At 38.8% G+C, this 24460-nt stretch overlaps 1 protein-coding gene across 2 annotated transcripts in view; it reads left to right on the top strand.

Annotated features, from left to right (window-relative positions):
- The window catches only part of Nsmce2 (NSE2/MMS21 homolog, SMC5-SMC6 complex SUMO ligase), a 274256-nt gene that overhangs the window by 77882 nt on the left and 171914 nt on the right, over positions 1-24460 (top strand). For both annotated transcript variants that reach the window (XM_004634421.2, XM_023718751.1), the window contains exon 4: positions 11006-11159. In XM_004634421.2, coding sequence (XP_004634478.1) covers positions 11006-11159 — 154 coding nt within the window. The remainder of the gene's footprint in view (positions 1-11005; positions 11160-24460) is intronic.

Here is a 24460-nt window from a genome sequence, read left to right as displayed (position 1 = left end):
GAGAATGTAACTATATATCTATCCTAGCCACTTTGAATACACAGATACAAAATGGACATTCATCTGTATCCCCTTTTTTTGTTAAGTTCCGTTATTTGATATGTTTTTAATTTTAATTAATTTAGATTTAAATGACCACATGTGGCTGGTAGTTCTTGTAATCAAAAACTCTAAATTCTCTATATACATTTACCCCTTTTCATATGCCAACCTTGTAGTTAAGTAGACCACTTTTCTGAGAAGTTAAGTAATTTTCCCAGGATTAGACAGGTAGGAGGAGACAGAACTTGGGTTTAAAGATTAAGTCTCCACATAATCTTGTTCTCAGGTCTGTGCTGGCACCGTCTGTGCTGTTTGTCTCTCATGCCTTTCTCAAGAATGGAAGACCCTTAGGCAGAGGCCACTTGATGTATTTGCATTCCCTATTGTAAAGAAGGCAGAGAAAACGAATTTACAATTCTAACCCCAGTGAAGTATCACTCCTAAAGTCAGATAATTGCCCAGCTTAAAGAAATTCAGGAAATTATAGACTGGTGAGCTTGCCTGCTGAGCTTCTGTATGTATATACTTTTCTTCCAGATTTAAATTTGCAACAACATTGGTAACAACATCTTCCCTTCTAACTTATTGCAGCTTTCATTCATGAAAGTGAAAAAGATGTCCACCCTCTTTTCAAAAGGGATAATGATGCATCAGTACTTTTTTTCTTTTTCTTTTTTTGTTTTTTGTTTTTTTTTTTGTGGTACTGGGGATCAAATTTGGGACCTTGTTCTTGTCAGGCAAGTGCTTATGCCGCTGAGCTATCTCCCTGGCCCCTTACCTTAGTTGCTCTTTCCAAGTCCCAGATACTGAGCTGAGCTTATCCCTTTTTTTCATACTCCCTTATGGTGCTTTTAGCAGACACCTACCAATTCATGCTTAGGAAAGGAGAGAAGTTAGAGGTGTAAGTATGAACATATGAAACCAAGGACTTGTTAGCTTTTTATGCTCATCTTGAACACGATTCAATATTTTTTAACTCCTTTTCTTTACTACACGTACCATCATCTTTTTACTCTGAGTCAGCTTTTAATTGATGGAGGTTTTTTATCTAATTGCAGTTCCTCGAATTTCGTGGCTGGCCATCTGAGTTCTTGGTGGTCCTGCCTGAATGGCACTGTTTCTGTTTTCTGCATTACCTACACTAGACAGGATAAAGTCCAGTGTTCCACGTTCTGCACTTCTTCTATCACTGTGTGCTAGTTTGCCCTTGACAACCAAGATTCGCTACCCCAGCCGATTCTGTGAACTCCTTTATTTCTTTCCAGTGCCACGAGCAGCTCAGAATTCTAGGTTGTGATTTAAACTTTGAGATCATTGGATGAGTCTTTGTTCAAATCATTCTTTGCTTGTTCAACCAGTGGAACCAGAGTTGCAGTGGATAGAGAAAAAATCTGCAAGTTGGTCATTTGATATGTAGAGGGGAGGAGATGTGAAACTAGTTCTGCTTTTGTCCCTAATTCCTGAGCCCATGTGTTGTGACTCTGGGAGGAGCAATGTCTGTATATCATTCACTGGTTCTCAGCATCTGGTAGGACACTGCCCTACCTAACTTCATGAGGTAGCCTTGGAACTGACTGTCTGAAGACAGTCAGTTAGATTATTTTAGCATTCTAAAAGATCCTCTTTCTGCATGTTTCACAGTAAGACCAAGAAGACCCATTACCATCAACCCACTGGTAGAACTTTTTACTGTGAAATCCTAAGTGCAAAGCCATGTGGCTAAAAAAGGCATTCACTCATTCCATGGATGGCAGAAGTATAGTGCACAGGGAAAACAGTTTCAAATTCAGAATAAATGTCTTCTCTTCATATAAGAACAACAAATAAATGACCCCTAAAAGTTAGTACAGTATATTTGCCTGAAACCTCAGAACTTTTCATAAAATTGAAGATGAAATGGGGTTTGAAAGAGCTGAAACTGTTAGTGTCTCACTGTGTTCTTGGGCAAGATGCTGACTGCTAGGTGTTACCCACACCTTATGTTCAGATAGTGATGCATTTTTATGCAAGCTCTGAACCATTAGAGGAAAAGTGCTATGCAAATATGAAGTGTTGCTAATAATAGCAATAACCCTTATCCCAGCTTTCCTCCTTTGGCTTGTGTTTAAATTGAGCATTTAAAAAGATTACGCATGAAATGGTGTTCTCAGTATTTATGCTGTTATGAGCTCTTCAGGTACCTGATGTGTCTCCTTCTGAGCACTTACGGTTTGTGATAATCATTTTGGTCAGTTGAGTACTACTTGGTTCCCCAATACATCCTAAGCCCCAAGGGAATCAGAGGGACCAACTTAGTCTGTTTACTAATGCGTCTCCAGTGTCTAGCACAGTGCCTACTTGTAGTAGACATCTGGTAAATATTTATTACATAAAGGAATAAATGTAACAAATGTTTTTGTGAGTTCTGCCAAAATAGAAAGAAACAGAAAAGTGTTTGGTGTATGCCCCCTTCCCCACTGTGAGAATTCTAACACTGCATGCTGTGTAAATAAGTGACTTCTGATGGTCATATCATATAGTGAATGTAGTGCCATGAGGGTCTTATTGGAGTAATTTTCCATAGCATAAATATTTAGTAACAAATGCACATAGGTGCCAAGTTGTCTCATTCAACTGTTGTCTTTTGGGCAACTGTCTATCATAATAGGAATGTAGATCTAGACAACTCTTACATGTTTAATTGTATTCATGCTCAGTATTTTTTTGAATGGCTTGAAGGAAGTGTTCCTGAGTGTCGGCTACTGCTCAGTTATATCCTCCTGACAAACTGTGAAGTCCTCTCTTGGTGTTTTGTTAGAAGTCAACTCCAGGGCTGGCCAGATGCAGGAACCAGGGTTCAATCCCTGGCCTGCTGTGCCAGCCCCGCCTGCAAGGGGGAGGGGTGACTGAGACTGAGTGTGGTAGCGCCATGCCTGTAATCCAGTGCTTGGGAGGCTGAAAACAGGAGGATCACTATGAGCCCAATCTGTGGAGTGAGTCCCTGTAGACCCTGTACTAAATACATTAAAAAAAAAGAAAAAAAGAAAAGTCAACCTCATGCTAAGTAATGGGACTAGGAATCACACTGAACTACACATAAATTGGTGTAGCAGAATTCAAAATGTATTGTGCAATGATGACAGAAACTGGCATCAGATGAAGGAGTGTAATACATGCTGGTCATCACTAGTGTGTATGATTTAAAAAGGAAAACAGAGCAAAGGTAGTACAGTAAACGCTGTAGAGAGTGTACATCCAATTAGATTATACCCAGTAAAAGCATAATGATTCTCAGCCTGGACATGTCTTTTAATAAAACCTTTACCAAGTTTTTTGCTCCATAAAGGTGGAGACAGTGTTGGCCTATATAAATTTACATTGGGCATGACCAGTTGGGTCGGTAGTGTGTCACGAGTGCGGGCTGGGTTTCCATAAATGTCTGGTTGCTTAGCATAATGCCTGGCACCAATTGCAACTCAGTAAATAGCTGCAAAATGTGTGTTCTAGGACCAATTGAGGCCATTCTCTGAATTTCCAGTATGAAAGTTGATCCCACAGCTTTAGATCAAGCTTTGAATTAGAAATCAAATTACTTACTGTAACTAAACAGACTACAAAGCAAATTGCTTATCACTAGTATTGTGCCTGTAACAGACTTTTAAAGGCTGATTTGCAAAATATAAATCGCTGGGTATATATTATTTTGGGAGTCAAATGCCTAGCTGGCTATTGTACAGAGGATAAATCCATCTGAAGTCTTGGTTCAGTTACAGGAATGACTAATTTTGTATTAGATTCTCACATGACTCAAAATGTGTGTGACTCAGCTATTAATGTCCTGATCCTGTGGTCTCCCCCATCAGTGAAACCATGGCTGTAAGGCAATAATGATAATTTGAGGAGGAGAGGAGGAGGAGGAGACATTGACTTTGCCCTGAGGTGATAAAATGACAGTTGTAGGAATTACATATGCATACAGTATTGTGTGGAAAAGATGAAGTGTATTATCATCATATAGGTACATTTCATATGTATGTGAAAGCACGGTCAAAGTAAAATATGCTCTCACTGTGGGTGAGGACTGAGTTTCAGTTTCTGTCTTTTCCTTCTTTTTCATCTTTTTCTGAAGCAGGATGCCTTTGCACAGAGCAGAGCTGCTGGAGGCCTCACTTGTTGCTGGTAAAGATCAGCCTGTTGGCCACCGTCAGTGCTCTAATAACAGTATTCGCTTCTGTACAAAAGCAGCTAAATACAAATGATTTGAAACTGAAACCAAGCAGTTTGTTGAAGAGTGTATGGAGCTTTTGGAGATTTTTCCGCCACTGCTCCATCGTTTATGAAACAGTTCATTAAAGATCTGGATACTTGCGATGGGCCTTGGTGCATTTCTCTGCATTAGCCAAAGTCACTCCCATCATGTCTCATGGGCACGTCTCAGTTCTCATTTAGGTTGTCCTCATCCTTAATTTTATCATTTTCCTTTTAAAAAAAAAAAACAAAAAAACAAAAAACTTCTTAGCTGTCTTTTAAATGTGATATTCTCCAGAGTGCTGTCTTGGTCCTTTTTTTGGTATCCATTTATTCAGTCTCCTTGGTGATCCTTTTTATTTCCATGGTTTCTTTTAAAATCTATACACCAATTATTCCACGTGGGTGTTTCCTTGTCAGTGTTACTGAGCTGTAGATCTGTATATCCAGCTACCCTGAAGACATACATAACGATAATGACAATAATAGTGCGAACAACAGTAACAGCCACCTATTGTGGAGCAGCCTGTTTCAGGCAGCTGGGACTTTATTACCTCATTCTGCTTATTCATCTCAGCAACTCTATAAATACTGTTATTTCTGTTTTTAAATTAGGTTTAGCTGCATTTAGTGACCTTTCCATGATCATTCGCTTAGCATCAGAGTCTAATTTTTCATTTCTAGAGTCCAGGGTTTTAATCATAAGCACTCCCTTTGAATTAGCATGTCAGAGTGGGACCCATTACTTTCCCCTGTCTTCCTCATACATCTTCTTCCTTTATTCTTTGTCTTATATGAAAGGATGGCATTTCATCCCTAGAGTAGGAGTCTGGACTAGAATTGCACTAGGCATTCAAATACTTTAATTTTAAAAATATTTGTTTGCATCAAACAGAAGTCTTCAAACTCCTAGTGTTCGGACCGCTATATAGTTTAGACTGTACATTGTTTTGAAAACCAGAAAATATCTCATAAAAATCTGGATTTCTGACATTTCTGTAAAAATCTGGGCTTGCAGTCTCACATGGCAGCAGTCATCTTACTGTTTCTTGTCATCCTGTACATACTGTGGGTTTCCTTATATCATTGCTTATCTCCACCTCTAGGCATTTTTGACCCTGGTCAAGTATGTTTCTGCAGTTGATCATCTTCAGAGAACTTTTAAGGGTTTTCTGAAAGTAAACCTGTTACTTGATTTGTGTTAGTGTTTTTGATTTAGGTTTTCTCACTGTGTCCTTTCTCTCAGTTCATAAATATTTTAAAGCCTCTATATTGAGATTGGAAGGAAGAAAAAATTTTTATCATCTGGTATGTGCCAAAGTTAATCACAAATATAATTTAGTTATGTCTTCATAGCACTTAAGTGGGTGTTCCTAGTTCCTAATTAAGAAATAGAGATATATAAGAATTTCTGGAAAAATCACTCCAAGATCTACAACTCAGGTTGGACCCAGATCTGTCTGATCCCAAGGTCCATATTTTTTTACACTTCATAGCACTTTAAGATCCTCTGTACAAATGAACAAGTTTCTTAAACTCTTTCTCGTAATGTTTCACATCTTGCTGTTCATTCTTTGCTATCAAACTATTCATTTGTTTTCACAGAACTCCCTTAACCCTGTCTTTCATTTCTACACAGTGTCACTTGGCCTCCTGTAAGTCACTCATGCGTCAGCTTTATCTTAGCTATGGTGGGCAGCAGGCACCTGGGATGTAACGCTGGCCAGAGGGGAACTCCACATAGCCAAGTGGGTTGAGACAGACCAGTAGTTGCAGTGCAGTGTGCTGAGGGCCTAACAATTAGATCCAGTGCTGCTTTAGTCCTTTTCTCATTTGAACTTTCTTGCATCATTTCTCTCAAAAGACAAGTGCCTCTCTTAACAGAATTTTCTTGCTCCTGATTTTCTTTTTTACTTTTGTATTCTTTTGCTTCTTTTATTTCATTTTAAATCTTTCTTCCTGCATACTGGATATTTTTGCTTAGATATTGCAGGGCTTCAGCAATACCTGCTGCTTTCCTCAAGAACGTAGCATTTAACTGGTTACCCACATTGTTTGAAAGCATTATCAAACCCTGTGTTTCTCTCTCTCTCTCTCTCTCTCTCTCTCTCTCTCTCTCTCTCTCACACACACACACACACACACACACTCACACACACACTCACACACACCCACACCCACACAAGAAGACTTGGTAAGTAAGTGTTGCGGAAAAGAACATCAAATAAGTGCACAAAAATCATCACAGCCTGATCAAGTTGCCAGCCACTTTGACTAGCTAATTATAGCAGTGATGTCCTTTCCTCTAGTTTCTAATGTGCTCTTCAGGCAACTGGGGTGTGTGTGTGTGTGTGTATTTGTGTGTTTTATGTTTTCCAGATTTCATGGTATCACTGCTTGATCCCTTTCCCACTCTGTGAGGTCAGTTTCAATTCTGTAGGTTGGCCCCTCAAGGCATTCGCCGATGTTCTGCTTCTCTGTCCCTGTCACTATATTTCTTAGCCTAAGAAGTCACTTGGTGAATACTGAATGAATGAATTAGTGAAGAAAATGCTAGCTATTTCCCGCTCAAGGGCAGGATTACATTTTAATGTAATGTAGTGATTGTGTCCACTGTTTATTTCTTAATAGTGTCTTTCATTTTAAGTTATAATGATATAAAGGTAATAACTGTAGCTGTTTTTAAAATTCTGATTTCTCCTACCCCAGTATATGGGCTGAATTTTGTTTCTCCATGTTCTAACAGCCCGTATCTTAGCATGTGACTGTATATGAGAGTCTTTAAAGAGATTATTAAGGGCTGGCCAAATAGCTCACCGGATTAAAGCACCTACAAGCATGCACAGGGGCTAGGGGTTCAATCCCCCGGCCTGCTGTGCCAGCCTTGCCCCTGAGGTGCACTGAGATTGCAATTGAGCCCGGGTGTGGTGGCGTGTGCCTGTAATCCCAGCTCTTGGGAGGCTGTAAACAGGAGATTCACTATGACAGAAAGAGAAAGAGAGAGAGAGAGAGAGAGAGAGAGAGAGAGAGAGAGAGAGAGAGAGAGAGATTATTAAATTAAAAAGAGGGCATTAAGTGGAGATTAATCCAATATAACTAGTATCATTGAGATTAGGACACAGACACATACAGTGGGAAAAGCATGTGAGAATGGGGGAAGCCAAGGAGAAGCTCTTAACTGATCTTGCTGGCACCCTGGTCTGGGGCTTCTTGACTGCAGAACAATAAGAAAGTATATTTCTGTTGTTTAAGCCATCTAATTTATGCAGATTTTGCAAACGACACAGGTAGCATGTTTGAATTCACTATGGCTTTTTAACTCCCGTATCTAGGTACTTTATCCTGGGAAAAGGGTGGATTTAATAATCTGATGGATCTTCTCCATTTTATATTTCTTTGATGTGTTTGAAATTTATTCTGAGAAAACGAAACCATCCTTATCTTTTCATACTAGAAAACATACATGATGAGCTACTCAGAGTAATTCCCCAATCCATTTCTTTTAAAATAATTCATCCCCATTTATTGCATTGATTTAAACAGATAATGAGTTGAATACTTTTCATGCTGTCATTTTGATAGCTAGAGTACAGTAAGTTCCCGCGACCATGGAAAACTGCCAACTGCAGCTTCAAACTTGCAGAGAAGATATTTACTGCAGTAAATTTATATACTGTTTTATAGAACTTTCTGGAGGTTTTGGCTGTAGAAAGAAAAGTGTACTGAATCACTAAATTTGGTTTGTTCACATTATCCTGGACCTATTTCACATTGCTGTGTTGTCACCCTTAAACCCCTTATCTCTTCCATCCTTAACCCCTACCCTCTACCAAACTCTTGTATAGTGGTTGCTATTGAACTAGGGGGGTTAAATTTATTGAGTGTATTAGAGACTTTGTTGAAAAAGAACATTTGAATTTTACAAGTTCAGATCCTTTTTTGTGTTTTTGAGACAGGATCTTACTATGCAGTTCAGGCTGGCCTTGAGCTTACTTTGTAGCCTAGGCTGGTCTCGAATTCACAACAGTCCTGCCACAGCCTCTCCAGTGCTGTGATTAAGTAGTGCACCACCACGCTCTGCCAGTTGAGATTTTTTTTTTTTTTTTTTCAGAACCGGGGATTGAACTCAACTTGCACTTGCCAGGGAAGTGCTTATTCCACTGAGCCATCTCCACAGCCCCTGAGATCTTTTTAATCGTCTTAGATTATATAACAATCTCAAGCTGGTCAGAGACCTTGGGAAGGTTCATCTGATTGCCTTCCTATATTGTTAAGTAGATGTGAGTCCATTTTAGAATCCAAAGAGAGCCTGCAATCCCTTTTTAAGAAACAGCAATTAATTTCCAGATTTCTTCTTTAGTCTTCAGGCTACAATTTTGAACTTGTCTCTTATTCTGTTGTGTAGGGGTAAAGGAGCAGTTGCCATGTTTAAGAACTCATTCATAAGCATTATTAAGTTGTTTTTTGACCTTCTCTTTTCCAAGTTGAGCTTTATTGGTTCTTCAGCCATACAGGACTTGTATAAAATTTTTAATTATGTGTAAGACTTATAAAAGCTGTCCGGGTTTTTTACAACTATCTTTGATAGTGAAACCAGCAATGGTTGAGCATTAGTCACACAAGGAGATAGTTCTTATATTCTGTACTGTAAATATACATCTTTAGTATCATAGTATCCTGCCTAATTTTTGTTTTGCTAATCAGAATGCAAAGCAGTTAAGCAAAAGAAAATTATAATTTTCCCCATGACAAAAGGTAATTAAAACAGATAAGTGGTAAATAATCCTTTGGCCTCATATATATTGATAGATTCAGAGATTAGTAAATAATCCTTTGACCTCATATATATTAATAGATTCAGAAAGATTAGAAATATATCCTACTGATAAGAAACAAATCCAAAATTTATGTCTTATTTTACTAGCAACACTAATAAAACTACCAGATTTAACACAGTCTCTAATAGGTTGTTAGAAGTCATTTAATTTTTTTCTGAATCATTCTCTTTATTTCTGAAACTAAGGAAGGAGGAGATTAAGGTTAGATGATCTCTAAGTTGTTTTCCAGCATTGAAATGACATACTCTACAACTAATAATGACAATTAATAAATTATGGCTTTTAATGAGTTAAGTATATTTGGCACTTATAAGAGTAATTTATTTAAATATATTATGCATTCCCTGTGATGCTGGAAATATAGTGTTAAGTTTGACATCTTTCAGACTTTACATCTTATTGGGGGAAAAGACATAAAAGTAAGAATAGTTAAATATAACTTGGACTGCTGTAGAAATTCCTTTAAGGCAAATCAGGGCACAATGGCCAGATTTGTGACAGGAGCATTGGAGAAGGCCTGTAGGGGCTGATTGTGTGGTTGAGGTACAGCTCTGTATGGTGGAAGGCTGTACACCTGGGTTGTACCCTGGATTCAGCTCCCAGCACCACGTGGGGCGGGGCAGAGATACAGAGGGAGAGAGGGAGAGAGGGGGGGGAGAGAGAGAGAGAGAGAGAGAGAGAGAGAGAGAGAGAGAACAAAAGAAAGAAAGAGAAGGAGGGAAGGAGGGAAGGAAGGAAGAAGAAAAAGGAACGAAAAGGAGAAGAGGGGAGGAGAGGGGAGGGGAGCGCGAGAGATGAAGAGGGCAACAAGGAAGGCCTGTGCAGTGCCGCTGCAGTGCAGTGATGAGGCAGCAGCTTGGTTGTCATGGTTAAGCTTGTGGATGAGGAAGTAGAAACAGCAGCTCCTTTATTTTTCCCAGGAACTAAAATATAAACAGAAAATAATGGAAGAGGAAATACAGGAGTTGAGATTTTAAATATGGGAGTGAAGAGCCAGTATAAATGTTTTGGGGAAAGAGCATTAGAGAGGGAATGTTAGAGATGAGATGCAGATGTAAAGAAGACCAAACCTAGGGACAAGGGCATGTGAGGAAACAGGGATAGGTAAATGGGAGGAGAGGTGAGAACAGAAAAATAGTGTACTGCAAAATATTAATTGTGACATCTAGGAAGCATAATTTCATTTTTCTGCATGTCTCAAGATTTTACGATATTGGAATTATTTTGTCGTATTGGGGGGAAGAACACATATATTGAGAGTTTGGCTTTGAGCTTGTTTACTCCTTGTTATGCCAGGAAATTACTCAGGTTCAGGTTGACATGTTCATAGTGCAGCTGTAATCCATGTATCACACTGCCCAGCTTTTACCACCAGTGCTACATGCATGCCTGTCCTATTGGGCAACTTATTAATTTCATTAGTTAAAAAAAAAACTGTAAAAGTGCTTAGATTCATATGTATCACAGGTGGTTCAAGCTGGAAAAACATGTCAAAACCTTCCTTCTGTGGTATAGTATAAGTCACTGATCCCTGTGGAGACTTTAAGAATCAGAACAAAAGCACTGATAATGGAAAATGAAATAGTCACTGTGACAAGTGAGCAGGGGCCGAGCAGACCCTGGCTAAGGAGGAAATGGTGATGCACAGGTTCTGGCAAAGTTGTTTTTCTGCAGTTTTCCCTGGTAGTCATCAGGAGACTGTAGGTTAGCAGGAGTGTTGATAGGCTGTAAAGTTTAAGAAAGGAAAAGTAGGATGAGTACATAGAATACATGATTCCTTCTTATCTTCTGTGTGGAGGATTCTTTCTGCTTTTTCATTATCTATTTGAATTATATGAGCTAAAAATAATCTAAATCGTATTATAATCATTTAACTGATATTTTGTTGTCTTCCTTAGGTAAAAGAAGAACGGCCAGAAACAATACCTGATTTGAAATTATTAGTGGAGGAGAAATTTTTGGCTTTGCAGAGTAAAAATTCTGATGCAGACTTTCAGAATAATGAAAAATTTGTACAATTTAAACAACAGCTGAAAGAACTACAGAAACAATGTAAGTAAGCATGCTTTGCTTTGGTCTGACTTTTTAAAATGACAGAATTGCCTTAGTATGAGAAACTGATGCTATAGAATTTGCTTATCTGCTTGGCTTGATCATCTTCTTAAGTTGCTTTTTATTCTTGTGCAATTCTGTATTTTGCCTAACTTTTGGTTCCCACCATCTTTCATTTTTAAAAGTCAGCAGTTCCCACAAAGTGCTAAGAAAATTCTCTACACTAAGGAAAGACTCACATAACATCCCATTATTGGGGAGGGAACTTGGGAAATCAATAGAAAGCTATTCTATTAGACCAACAATGGCTTTTTTAGATTTTTAAAAACCTGGCTGTACCATCCTTTTAAAGTAACTATTACTTTGATTCCAGTTTTAGTGCTTTGGAGTGGTATTAGTGGTTTTCTCAGCTGGATTTTTTTTTTTTTTTAATTTGTTTGTTTTCTCAAGTAGAAACCAAAATCCCAGTGGTGGTTTATCTTTGTGGTAGTGTAAGTTTCACATAATTATTAAACTTGTCTGCTACTTAATAAACTATTACATTTATATATTTAAATGAACATAATCTTAATTTAGAGTGAAGAAAATTATGCAAAAAAGTGTTTGTAGACAAAATTTGCCAGAAGGAGTGTATCTTTTCTGCACAGTAGGCAGTGTCATGTAAGTTGATTTTTATAGTAGCAAAACTTTAGTTCTAGTTTTTCTTTCATGATTGAAATTCTTTTACTCCTTAGAGACTAGTGAAACAGGGCTGGGGAGAGAGCTCAGCGGTCCACGTGCCTGCCTGGCAAGGGCAAGGGCCTGGGGTCGATCCCCGGCACCGCATGCAGTGTATGGTGGTACACACCTGCAATGCCAGCGCTGGGGAGGGAGAGACAGAAGATCACTGTGAGTCCCAGCTGTGTAGTGAGACCCTGTACCAATTAAATAAATACGTAAATAAATGTAGTAAATACCTTTTTAAACTTATTCTGTCACCTTCATTTACATGCTTACGGAGTAAGAATGTTGTGTAATATGAGGTACGGTTCATTTCAGGCCCTTAATATGTACTTCTAGATTCATATTTTGAAATAGGCTTCCTTTTAAATATAAGCATTTTCTTTAAATTGATGCTGAGATCTCAAAAAATGACTAAGGAAGCTGCTTTGCTTTTGTCTGTTTTACAAATAACTTGTTTCACAATTTACAATGTTTTGCAATCATTGTGAGACTTTTGCTTACTGTGGATTTCAAGAGTAAGCATTTGTCTGTATTTAAGTTCTGTTTTTGTTCTTTGTTGAATATCATGGCTATCAAAGTGTTTTTAATATAATCAACATCATGCCCCCAAATGGCTAATAATTCCCAGAACAAATAATAATTTGCTAGTAGCTTTCTGATCTTTACTAGTGAATTTCAGTTTTAAAGTTAATCAGAATAGCCAAATTTATTTAATTCTTGGAGTCAGTACTCACATTGTTACAGACGTAGCATCCAACCATAACTTTTGTTTTTTTAAGGTAGTTTTAATATAGATTGAAGAATATATATCCAGCAATATAAAAACATAAATTTTTTCTTCCTTTATCATGTTCCCAATTATTATTCTTTAAGAGAAATAATAGACTTTTAGGAAACATTTTCCTGAGGAAATGTTTTCAAATTAAAAACCACAATTCAACAAAATAATAAATGTTGGAATCAAGGCTCTTGTTTCTCTAAAATGTAAAAGGGAGGGAGTAGGTGGAGGAGAGAGAAAATATAAAGGAAAGAGAGAAAAAAGTTTCTTATTCCATTTGAATAGTTAAATCTAAGCACAAAAGTAAATTTATATTGAAAGAAATGCTTCCTTATGGAAAGCTTCCCCACATTTTGTAATACTGGAATAAAAAGAACTTTCCCTTTAATTTCCCCTAAAATATTCTTTTAAAAAATCTTAAATTTAAAAAAAGGAAAAGGAAAATTCTTAAATTTTAGATGACAGAAGATGTAAAATGTTAGTATTCTCATAAAATGCTCTTATAAGAGGTACATGCCTTATATGCAACATGGAATTCTCTGTGCGTTATTGTAAGTGCTGTCAACTAACTTGCACAGGTTCCAGTACAGTTGATTTCTCAGCCTTAACTCTGCTGCAAGGGTCCCACTTAGGATTGGACTCCCACAGTGTTCGTGGATGCAAGTCATATGTACCCCATGGTGAGCTAATGAGGAAAGTAATAAATCTGTTTTGAGGTATGTTCTGGAGAGAAAGAGTTGCAATAATTTTGTTTTTAAAGGTTAAAAAAATGGAAGCCCAGGGGAGATACTTGCTTCCAGTTGCCTATTTTGACAAAGTAAAGTATTTCTAATAGTTCTTCCATGACAATACATGACATTCTCACCAACCTTATTATTGGAAAGCATAAGAACATGGGGTGAAATGTTATCAAATCAGGATGTGATTGAAGAAATGGCAGGAAGCTCTCTGGTGGGAGAGGTGAAGATGGTAGGCCTGGTGAGCAGCCTCAGCCACTCAGCTTGTGAGGTTGCCTGCCGCAGCTTGGCAGCTTGTGCCCAGGCTTTTTGGTCTCTTGCTCCCTTATGCGCTTCTCAGCTGTGCTGAGCGTTGAACCACTGAGCTATGTCTCTATCCTTTTGTTGAGAGGAAATATAGTTAAGCTGCTCAGGTAGGACTTAAACTCTTGATCCCCCTGCCTCAGTCTCCTGAAATGCTGGAATTACAAGCTGTGCCACCCCGCTCAGACTCTTTTTACATTCTTAAAACTTATTGAGTGTCCCCAGTGAGCTTTTGTTCATGTGGCATTTATCTGTTGGTATTTGTCATATTAGAAATCAAAGCTGAGGATTTTTGGCAGAGAGGTGAGACAGGGTCTCCCTCTGTAGTGTATAATTCAGACTGGCCTTGAAATCACTGTTTATTGGCCTCGACTGTTCTAGAACTCATGGCAGTCCTCCTATGCCATTCTCCTGAGCACTATGAAGTAAATCTGATATTATAAAGTATGCACCACTGAGGAATTTTTTAAAAATATTGATCAATTAAAAATACTAAGCCATTACGTGTCAAAAAGATTTGATATGTAAACGCAACTACATTTAACAGAGAGGCATGGTTTATACTTTTGTAGGTCGCTTCAATTTCTGTCTTAGAAAACAGGTAGATCATCATATTTTCTTCAGCATTTGCCCTGTTCTAATACACTGTCTTGACTAAAATGGACCACTAGATGTGGCTTGATGCCTTGGTTGTTGGAGGACTTGTGCAAAATGGGCTTTCTCACTGACTTCTAGCCCCAGTCCTTTATTTTTCATTTTGAGGCAGAATTTTGTTGTATTACCCAGGCTGGGGTCAAATTTGTGATTCTCCTGCTTCAGCCTATCAGAATGTTGAGATTATAGGTTGTACTAAAATCATGGCTGAGAATGATCTTTATATTTTTAGATCATTGGTGAAAAAAAACCCCATTATATTTGGTGACAGAAAAGTTACACAAAAAATCTGATTGCGGTAATCACAGTACCTAGGAGGCTGAGGCAAGACAGTTGCCACAAGTCACGGCCAGCCTGGGTTACATAGCAAGGTCAAGGCCATCATGAACTATACAGTGAGACCCAGTCTCAAAAAGATAAATAAGAGCCAGTGAAATAGCTCAGTGGACTAAAGCGCCTGCTTAGGTAGCACAGGGACCGTGGTTCGATCCTTAGCACTAGCCCCCCGGAGAGGGCTGCGCCAGCCACAAAAAAAATAAATAAATAAGGATAAATAACCAACAAACAAAAAAACCTCCATCAGGTTCCTGCCTTTCATTTTATAACTTTATCACTTAAGCTAATTTATAGACTGCAAGTATCTTTAAGTGCCTAGGGACAAAGAGCATAAACAAACCTAAAGAATATGATATGGATAACCTTGGGCAACTTTGACTGTGTTCTGGAGTTGCACTTTTTTTTGGCTGGCTCAGCCTACCCTGAGGGTGGCGCTGGTATGGCATGTGGTGACAGGGATCAAACTGAGGTCCCCTGCACCTGCCTAAGCTTGCTTTAGACTGCTTAGCTATCTTGCCGGTCCTGCAGTTGTAGTTGTCTCCTCCTCCTCCTCCTCCTCCTTCTCCACCTTTTCCTCCTCCTCCTCTTTCTCCCTCCTCCTCTTCCTCCTTCTTCCTCCTCCTCCCTCCTTCTCCCTTCTTCTTCCTTCTTCTTCCTTCTTCTTTCTTCCTTCTTTCTTCCTTCTTCTTCCTTCCTTCTTCCTCCTCCCTCCTCCTTCCTTCTTCCTCCCTCCTCCTCCTTCTTCCTCCTTCTTCTTCCTTTCTCCTCCTTCCTTCTTCCTCTTCCTCCTTCCTCCTCCTTCCTCCTCCTTCCTTCTTCTTCTTCCTTCTTTTTTTTCTTCCTCTTTTCTAAGGAAGGGTCTACAGGGTGTTGAGGGTCTACAGCGTGTTCAGGGTCTCACTACTAGATCAGACTCGTAGTGATTCTCCTATTTACAGTCTCCCAAAAGCTGGGATTATAGACACTCACCACCACACCCAGTCTCAGTTGCCATCTCAGTGTGCCCCCAGGGGCGGGGCTGGCACCTGCAGTCTTCTTAAAAGTACAGTTTTTTAAGTTATAATTTTTCTTTTTTTCTTGTCTGTCTTTCTTCTGTCCTACATCAGTGGCAGAATGGAGTAGTTATGTCATGGACCATAAAGAGTCTATCCAACTCTTTACAGAAAAACTACACTGTTTCCTGATCTAAGCCATATTCAGCAACAAAAATAGTTTCTTGAATTTCTTTTAGTTTTAGATTTCTTTCTAGACTGAGCTTGTTGGCACACGCCTATAATCCCAACTCTGAGGAGGCTAAAAACAGGAGGATCACCACAAGTCCGAGCTGCGTAATGTGAGCCTGTAGCAAATACATATTAAAAAATTTTTTTTTAATTTAAGAAAAGATTTCTTTCCCCTAAATGCCATCCATTTGTCTCAGTTATGTCCAGAGTACTTTGGGTTTCTATTGTATATCACTGTAGCCGATGCTCTGAAATTAATGAAATGCAGGAAGCTTGTCCTTAAAGAAGACAAGATATACAAATATGAAATAATGTGAGAGTTGTTAATAACAAATATCAATTCAAATGCCAGATCTCATTTTCTGTGCTCATTTTGTCAGTCATGGGCAGGGACTCTGGAGCAGTGGGTTCACAGACTGTTCTGAGGCTGGCTGAGGCCCCACATGGAGGAACTCCAGTGGACCGGCACAGATACCTCAACTTTCCCATCCCTAGAATGCAGACCTAACACATATGCTGTACTTGGTTAAAGCTATAGTAACAGGTTAGTTGCACTTAATAATTTTTAGAGGCTATATTGTATAGGGCCTCACTACTAGATCCAACCCTATACAATTTATAGCGTCTATAAATTAATAACTATAAATCTATAGTCATACCATGTTAGATCAACTTTTCTAAACAAATCATTTTATCCATTCAATACCCAGTGGTCTATGTATTAGACCACTGAAAATTGTGTCAGCCTCCATTTGTTTCTCAGGATTATCACCAGCTTGAAGGAGACACTGGATGTTTGCAGAGCCCCAAAGCCTGCTTTTGATTTGTCATCATTGGGAATACTTGTATAGCTTGGCGGAAAGAAAATGAGCCTAGCCACTAGGAGGCCTGGGTTTGAGCCCCCTAATATGTAGCCTGGTATTCCTGCAGATGCCTCCCTGTTTTTCTACTAATTTTTACGACTGTACAAAACCAATATTGATTGCAGATAGCTTTTAGACTTTCAGCACGTTACTAGGATGGTGATCAGGATGATGCTCTGAGGTAGTGATTTCACAAAGAATCACTTCTCTAAATAGTGATTGTGTTCTCACAAGACATGAAATAGTACGCTTTTTATTAAATAATGTGCTTTTATTTAAGGCAGGGGTAGTCAGACTTTCTTGGGCTAAGTAGTTTTAATTTATTTAAACACGTTAAGGCAATTTTTTTCCCTTGTCTTCTACTGCTCCCACTGCTGCAAATCAGTTTCCTGCTGCTTTAAGTTAAGGAGAACTTAATTAGAATGTGTGACCAGCTCTGTGTTGATACTTCTTCAAGTCACCGAGCATGCACCTGGCATTCTCTATTCCTTTACTTACATGGAATTTGGTTAGCATGCGTAATAGGTTTTAACGTAGGCGATGAAAGGCAGAAATTGAAGGCTGATGTAATAACTGCTACTTAGAAACTCAAAATATAAAAGGTTTACTCTTTAGTCAGAAGTAGAATTGACCATGAATCTGAGATCTTTAATATTAAAATAATATGAAGTGTAATTTCTTTGGTACATTTTAATGCCAACTTGAAGGAAAGCATGTGCTTTTTAATTATGAAATTTTTCTAATCTGAGTGTATTTATCACTAATTTAGACAGTAATATTTACATCATTACATGCCAGATATAAAATAAAGAACTTATTAAATCTATGAATGAAACTTAGAAGTAATTGTGAGTAGTATTTGTAATCAGATGCATATAAAGACATAGAAATTCACACTGTAATTTAGTGATTACAGGGATTTATAGGCACACTCGATCTATAGCTCAACACTGATAAAATAGAAGGTGGCCGTTCTAGATACAAAAGGGTCCCCGGGCTCCCACCAGGCAGGGAGTCTTCCCCAGACACATAGGCTGCCTGCACTGTATTTCTCTCCTTGGTGGCTATCCTTTTCCTTTAGAACCACACTAGATGGCAGGAACTTTGTTTTGGTCACTGTTGTATTCCTTCCTTAAGCTCCAGCATGAAGTTTAGACATACAGAGTTACTGTTTTCTAGCTCCTTGATTACACCCCAGGGAGTTGTCTCATGCTTGCGAGCCTTTGTGCTATGAGAGCTGAAATGATATGCCTGAAATTACAAAGCTGTAAGTATGGAAATCAATATGGAGACTCCTTAGAAAAGTTGGACTGGAAATCCCATTTAAACCAGCTATTCCTCTACTGGGAAATTTCCCAGAGGATCTGAAAACATCATATCATAGTGATATATGTGTGCCTATGTTTATAGCAACACACTTTGTGATAGGCAAATCTTGGAAACAACCAAGATGCCCATCATCTGAGGAATGGTTGAAAAAGATGTGGTATTTTTACACAATGGAATATTATTCAGCTATTAAGAATGATAAACTCAAAGACTTTATATTGAAGTGGATGCCACTTGGACATATACTCCTAAGTGAAATAAACCAGACACACATATGTAAATATTGTATAGTTTCCCTAGTATAAAAACTCAAAAGGAGAAATACGAATAGAAATGTATAATACAAGTAAAAGGGAAGCAGGATCTCAAGGACTAACTAATCAAGAGAGGGAAAGGAGAAGAGTTAAGAAACATGACAATGTCAAGACATACAGTTATATGTAGAAGATGGGCAAGGCAATGATCCTGAGACTCTCCAGATTTTTTTTTAATCTAGCAGTTAATTAAAAAGATTCTCACCCTGACTAACTATATATACTGATACCTGTGAACTAAGCTACTGCACTGCAGGTGGTAATCTGTAATAGTAGTTTCATGCTTGGAGTGCCTGTCATTCTGGTCTTCTGAATACAGACTGCTTGTTATGACATGCCAGTTGCTGCTATGATGTCTCTTGGGTAGATGGTTGTTCAAAAAGAAGGGGGTGGTGAATTAAAGCAAAAGACAGGAAGAGGAATATTGTGGGACTGTCCTGCTTCAAGGTTGTATATGGTGAGATTTTTGGACGTATGAGTACAAGTATATAATTCTTTATGCCTATTTTTAAAATATATTCTAATTTTTAAATGTTTTTTTTATCATATTCTGTAGGGACTTAAAGTTCAGCATATCAATACTTGATGAAAAATACCTGTTCCGTATTATGCCTAAGATGTTTGATATGCAGACAGATAGTGAGGTTAAGCTTAACAGCCTAAGTTGTATGGTAATAACAATAAGCTTGCCTTTTGGATCGTTAACAACCTAAGTTTGCAGACCAAAATTTGATGAAAAGGAGGGCGGCAAGGAAAGCCAATATTTTGGCCCTAGCCTTCCAAGGTCAGTTAAGACTCAGGACATATGGGAACTTGTACTGTAACGTCATGTAACTCGGCAGTGTCCCAAATTTTCTGATCAAGGAGATTATGGGGCCAAAGAGGAAAGTGATCGATGATGTAGAGTATGCCTTAGGAGAGTAACTTGGAGAGAAAACATTCTCTCAGGCTTTCACAAAGAGCACATTGGCCAAGCAATGGTCGTGACTCATCCACATGGCTGACACTGACAAACAATCTGAGGTACAGGAGCTCAGGATAAATCCTGAGGGGATTTCACTGACCTTATCAGATCCAAAAGCTACAACTCTTGTTGCATAGGTCCTGCTTTACCTTGGTCTTAACCATCCAGCAGAAAAGTATAAAAACAAAATATAAGAAGTAAAGCCATGCTGTTATGTTGAACTGTAGGGGACTCAGGTCAGTAATTTCTGGCATTGCAGTGAAGCGTAAGACCCATACTTTTATGGACTACTGAACTCTTTTAGATCATTTTGCTGAGTTAACACATCTATGATATTCAAATAATGGAACTTAACAAAAAAAAGGGGATACAGATGAATGTCTATTTTGTATCTGTGTATTCAAAATGGTTAGGATAGATATATAGTTACATTCTCTTAATTAATAGAGGGATTTGTTCTAATGGTGTTTGTAGATAGGATATCATGTCCGCATCTTGTACAGCAATTAGCCACTAGGAAGAATGTATGCAATGTGTTAATTATTGAAACTGTCCTACCAATTTGATTTGAATTGCTATATGTTTATCAATAAAATTATGGAAAAAAAAGAAAGGGAGAGAGGGAGGAAACAGACAAAGAGGTAACATAATTTATATAAGATCCTATGTTCTGAAATTCAAGCCCAATTTTGGGCATCTCAAAGGTCCTTTTCTTTTTCCTATACCATACCAACTCTTGGTAATAATTCCCTGTGTTTGCTATTTGTCAGTTCAGCCATTTCATTCATTGTTGAAATATGGACTTGTCATAGGACTCTTTAGTAGTAAATCATCTATTTGAATCTCCCAGATCATACGATGCATTGATGGACTCTGATGACACTGAGGGAATCTGCTTTGTCTAGCTGACGAGAATCTCTTTTTTGACTGGTTACATTTAGAGATCAGGGAATTAGGATAATATCAGACATTCAAATGCAGTCCTTTTCCAGGTCCCATAGTTGTGGCAGTACAGCCAATAGATAATGCATAACAGGGATGGTTCTACTGTCAGTAGTTGTTACTGTTATAGCTCAGAGGAATAAGATATTTATTGCTTCATGTATTAGAACAGGTTCCATGAAATTGATTTCAAGTATAACAATAAAACTGTTTTACACATATATCATTTTACTTAATCTTTACAATATGCATATGTGGAGAAAGAATGCATAAAAAAATTCAGGTTTTGTTTTTAGCAGACCAAATACATATAGTGAGAATCATGAACATGTCATATTTACCCCAGTGGCTCACAGTCAAGATGCCACAAGAATAGCAAATATATTCATAAGGAAAAATTTTAAATGAGAGGTGGTTATAGTTTTAATAATTACATGATTACATATTTATATAAGACTGAGAAATGAAGATAGAAATAGAAAAAAAAATAGAGCGACAACAAGGGATGGGTTCCATCCTAGATACCACTGTGCCTGCCCTGCCTTGTCTCACCCTGGGCATGCCTTGCCCAAGTTCGCCACCAAGACCAGGTGTGGTGACACATACCTGTAATCCCACCTCTGGGGAGGCTGAGACAGAAGGATCACTATGAATCTGAACTGCATAGTGAGACCCTGTACCAAATACATAAAATTCAAAAACAAAAAGAAGGGAAGAGGAGGACAGGTATGGGGGCCTGAACTAGCAACAGGTAGAGGTCTAGTGATAATCACCAGGAGCCCTAACTCTAGACCTGGTGGAGGATGAGTTCTGGGGACTAGTTCTTGCTTCAGTGCTATAGCTTGTGAGGGTGCTTCAGGTGGGAGCTGGTACAAGCTCTGTGTGGGGGACTTCAGCTTTTGGTCTTTCTGGCCCTGCAGCTTGGTTCTTTGCCTTAGTGGGCTTGAGGTGCTACATTGGGTCAGGATGGTGGGATGAGGGGTCCACCTGGGTGTGCATCTTCAGACAGAAGCCAAGGATGAAAGAAATTACTTTTCCCATCATGTGGGCCTATTGGGTAGAAGTCTATGCCCTAGAGGCTCTGTAGAAGGGTTGGCTGCCCAGGATAGCTGGCAGCAGTGGCTCCCTGTGGGAGTGCTGCCTACCTGCTTGTCTGCACTGACTACATTGGTCAGACTTCTGCAAAGCTTCTAGCCAAATGATTTCCAATAATGCTAGCTGGGCCAGGGTATATGTCTGCTGGGCTGCTCAGTGTCTGTTGGTACATGGTCAGTGGGCCTCCATATACCCTGGTAGTTGGGCCTACAGAGACCTGCCCAGAGCTACTTGGTGCTTCTGGGTTCTTGGTGGCTGGGCCTAGCAAGACTTGCCCTAGGCCTCTTGATGTTTTTTGGCCCTTGGTAGATGGGCCTAGAGAGACTTCTTATAGGTTTGTTGGATATTCCTAGTAACTAGTTGTTGGGTGTGTGGAGACCTGTCCTGGGCTGCTTGTTGGCACATGGTAACTGGGCATACCTTCCTTAGTCTTCTTGGGATCTTCCCACACCTGGGTTCTGAGCCTGGGGAAAACTGTGCAGGCCTGCTTGATGTCTATGGGTACCTGGTAGTTATGTCTGAGAAGATCTTCCTCCATGGTCTGTGACAGTTGAGGACTCCTGCAACTTTGCTTTAAGTATTTGGGTGGAGTCAGCCATCTTCTTAGCCATTCAAAGCTGTCTACCAGGCCTGAGGTCCTGACACTGCAGCCTTGCAATATTTGGTTCACTTTCTCTGATCAGTGAGCTTAGGACGTGATTGTCACTAGATTGTCATGCCTATTAATGGGCTCCAAGTTCTCTGGTCCACTTGCTGAGAAAGAGAGATCTTGTCTTAGTGTAAATAACCTGAACCCCTTCCTTTTCTGATAATACCCCAAAGTTCATCTTTGACTTCATTAGTGAAATAAATCTATGGCCATTTATTTATTTGTATTATTTTTATGGCTGATTATCTATGTATATCTATGTTTATCTGTCTAACTGTCTACTAGTTATTTACTTTTGCGGTACTGAGGGTTTTTTTTTTGTTTTGTTTTGTTTTTAATTGAGTCTTAAACCCAGCCTCTTCACACTGTAATTGTCTCCTCAGACTTTTTTTTTTTTCCGAGTATTCACTAAGGTATCACTAAGTCACTAAATTGGCCATTATAGGCTCTATCATGTGATCTTTTTGCCTCAGCTACCCAGAATGCTGGGATTACAGTAAAGACCAATATGCCTGAATTCAGAAACAACGAAAATAAACCTAGAAAAGTTTCCTGTAGTTTTGACATGGTGACATGTATTTGAAGTCCACAGATACACATTGACACTTTGCATGTGATGAAGAAGTCATATTTTCTGAAGCTTACATTTTCACTTAGGAAACTGAAATGTTTGGCTGATTTTTCTAACTAGATTAGATTATATCCTCATTTTCATTTAAATAGAGAGTATTGAGGCATTCCACAATAATTTCCCTTAAGGGTTAGAAATGTTCGTTTCAAATGGTAACCTGGAGGTGGGGTCTGTAATTGTTGTACCTTTTAGATGGATACCAATAATTAATGATTTATACTTAGCAATTGAACTTAGTACCAAAGTGTAGTATTCAGTATTGTGACAGAGTGAGAAGAAATAATATGCGGTGACTGCAGGACAGTAGTCTTTGAGACTCTAGAAATCACCCCCATGGTAATGTTGAATACCTACATACATCACGTCAAAACTTGCCTTGTAGCCACTTGTGATCAGTCCTGCCCTCCCATCCCAAAAGCCCATATGCTTTTCAGGATGTAGTTTATTGTTTGTCTGGTTTTCTGTTTTGTTCTATACTTTTGTCTATTCCATAAATATCACCATGTTGGGTTTCATGTGTGCTGTTACTCATCAGTGGTTGAGCCATCCATCATGTGTCATTGTGTGGATTAACACAGATTGTTGCTGTCCTCATCTGCTGATAGCAGACTGTATTGTTTCTAGTTTTGACTCTGAAAAAATAAAACTGCTATGATCATTCTTATACTAGTGTTTATGTGGTTATAGACTCGGTTTCCCTGGGGAAAATACCCAGCAGTTTATTACATATATATGACTAATATATTAATCATGTAATAGTGTATTTTTAACTTAGAAATTGAACTATTTTTTCTAGTAGTTGTTTAAAGCAGAGTTTGCGATTTCTCATTTTTTTTTTTCCATTGAGAATAGTTAAACCTTCCAGGTGATGCCTCAGTGACCTACCTCTTCAGGCCAGGCCCCACCATCCACAAGCCCTGCTTTTGAGCATGTGAAGCCGTGGGGGACCTCCCAGGTCTAAGCCATAACATTCCATCCCTAACCCTCAGGACTCATGTGCATAGAATACATTTATTTTACCTTTTACATTTTGACAAAGTCAAGATTTGCAACGTTGCTGAAAAGTCCATATCAAGTGTGTCCTCTGAGACTTAATCCATTCTTGTAGTTCTGAGCCTATTTCGGAAGTTTTAGTTCTTGTGTGCTTGCTCCCACTTTGAAATACCAGGGCAGAAGGTCCTGTGGTGAGGCAAAGATACTTATTTTATGCTGTGTGAGAAGCAGAGACAGAAACAAGTAGCAGGGAAGGGAGACACACCATTTAAGGTCATGTCCCCGGTGACCTGCCTCTTCTGCACAGGCCCTACCTCCCACCAGCCCTGCCTGTGAGTCTATGAGGTCCTTTGGGGACATCTCAGATTAAAACCATCACTGTGAAGAAAGACACAGGAGATTGTGGAACAGATATGAAAGGAAATAATTCACAGAATCAAGTTTTCCTTGCTTATGACTAGGCTTTGTGTCTAGTATCTTAAGAGTTGCAGAGCATTTGGGGATAAAATAGAGATTATGTCTAGCATGCTAGTAACCACAGACTTCAGGAAAGATGACTATAGTAGCCAACTGTACAAAGATACCACTCCATCTAATCTTGGCCAGGAAATCTCAGAAAGTTGGGTTAAGATGCTGGCTTGGTCTTAAAATGAGTCAGGGCAACCCCATCAGACAAATTAAAACTTACCCTATTTAAGATGTTATGTGAGTGACCAAGAATGTAGCTTAGTACTAGAACATGTGCTTAACATGCACAAGGCTCCAGC

This window comes from Octodon degus, unplaced genomic scaffold (assembly GCF_000260255.1).
Source record: "Octodon degus isolate 3935 unplaced genomic scaffold, OctDeg1.0 scaffold00062, whole genome shotgun sequence".
NCBI classification, from domain to species: domain Eukaryota; kingdom Metazoa; phylum Chordata; class Mammalia; order Rodentia; family Octodontidae; genus Octodon; species Octodon degus.
This window is presented reverse-complemented; position numbering and strand designations above follow the sequence as displayed.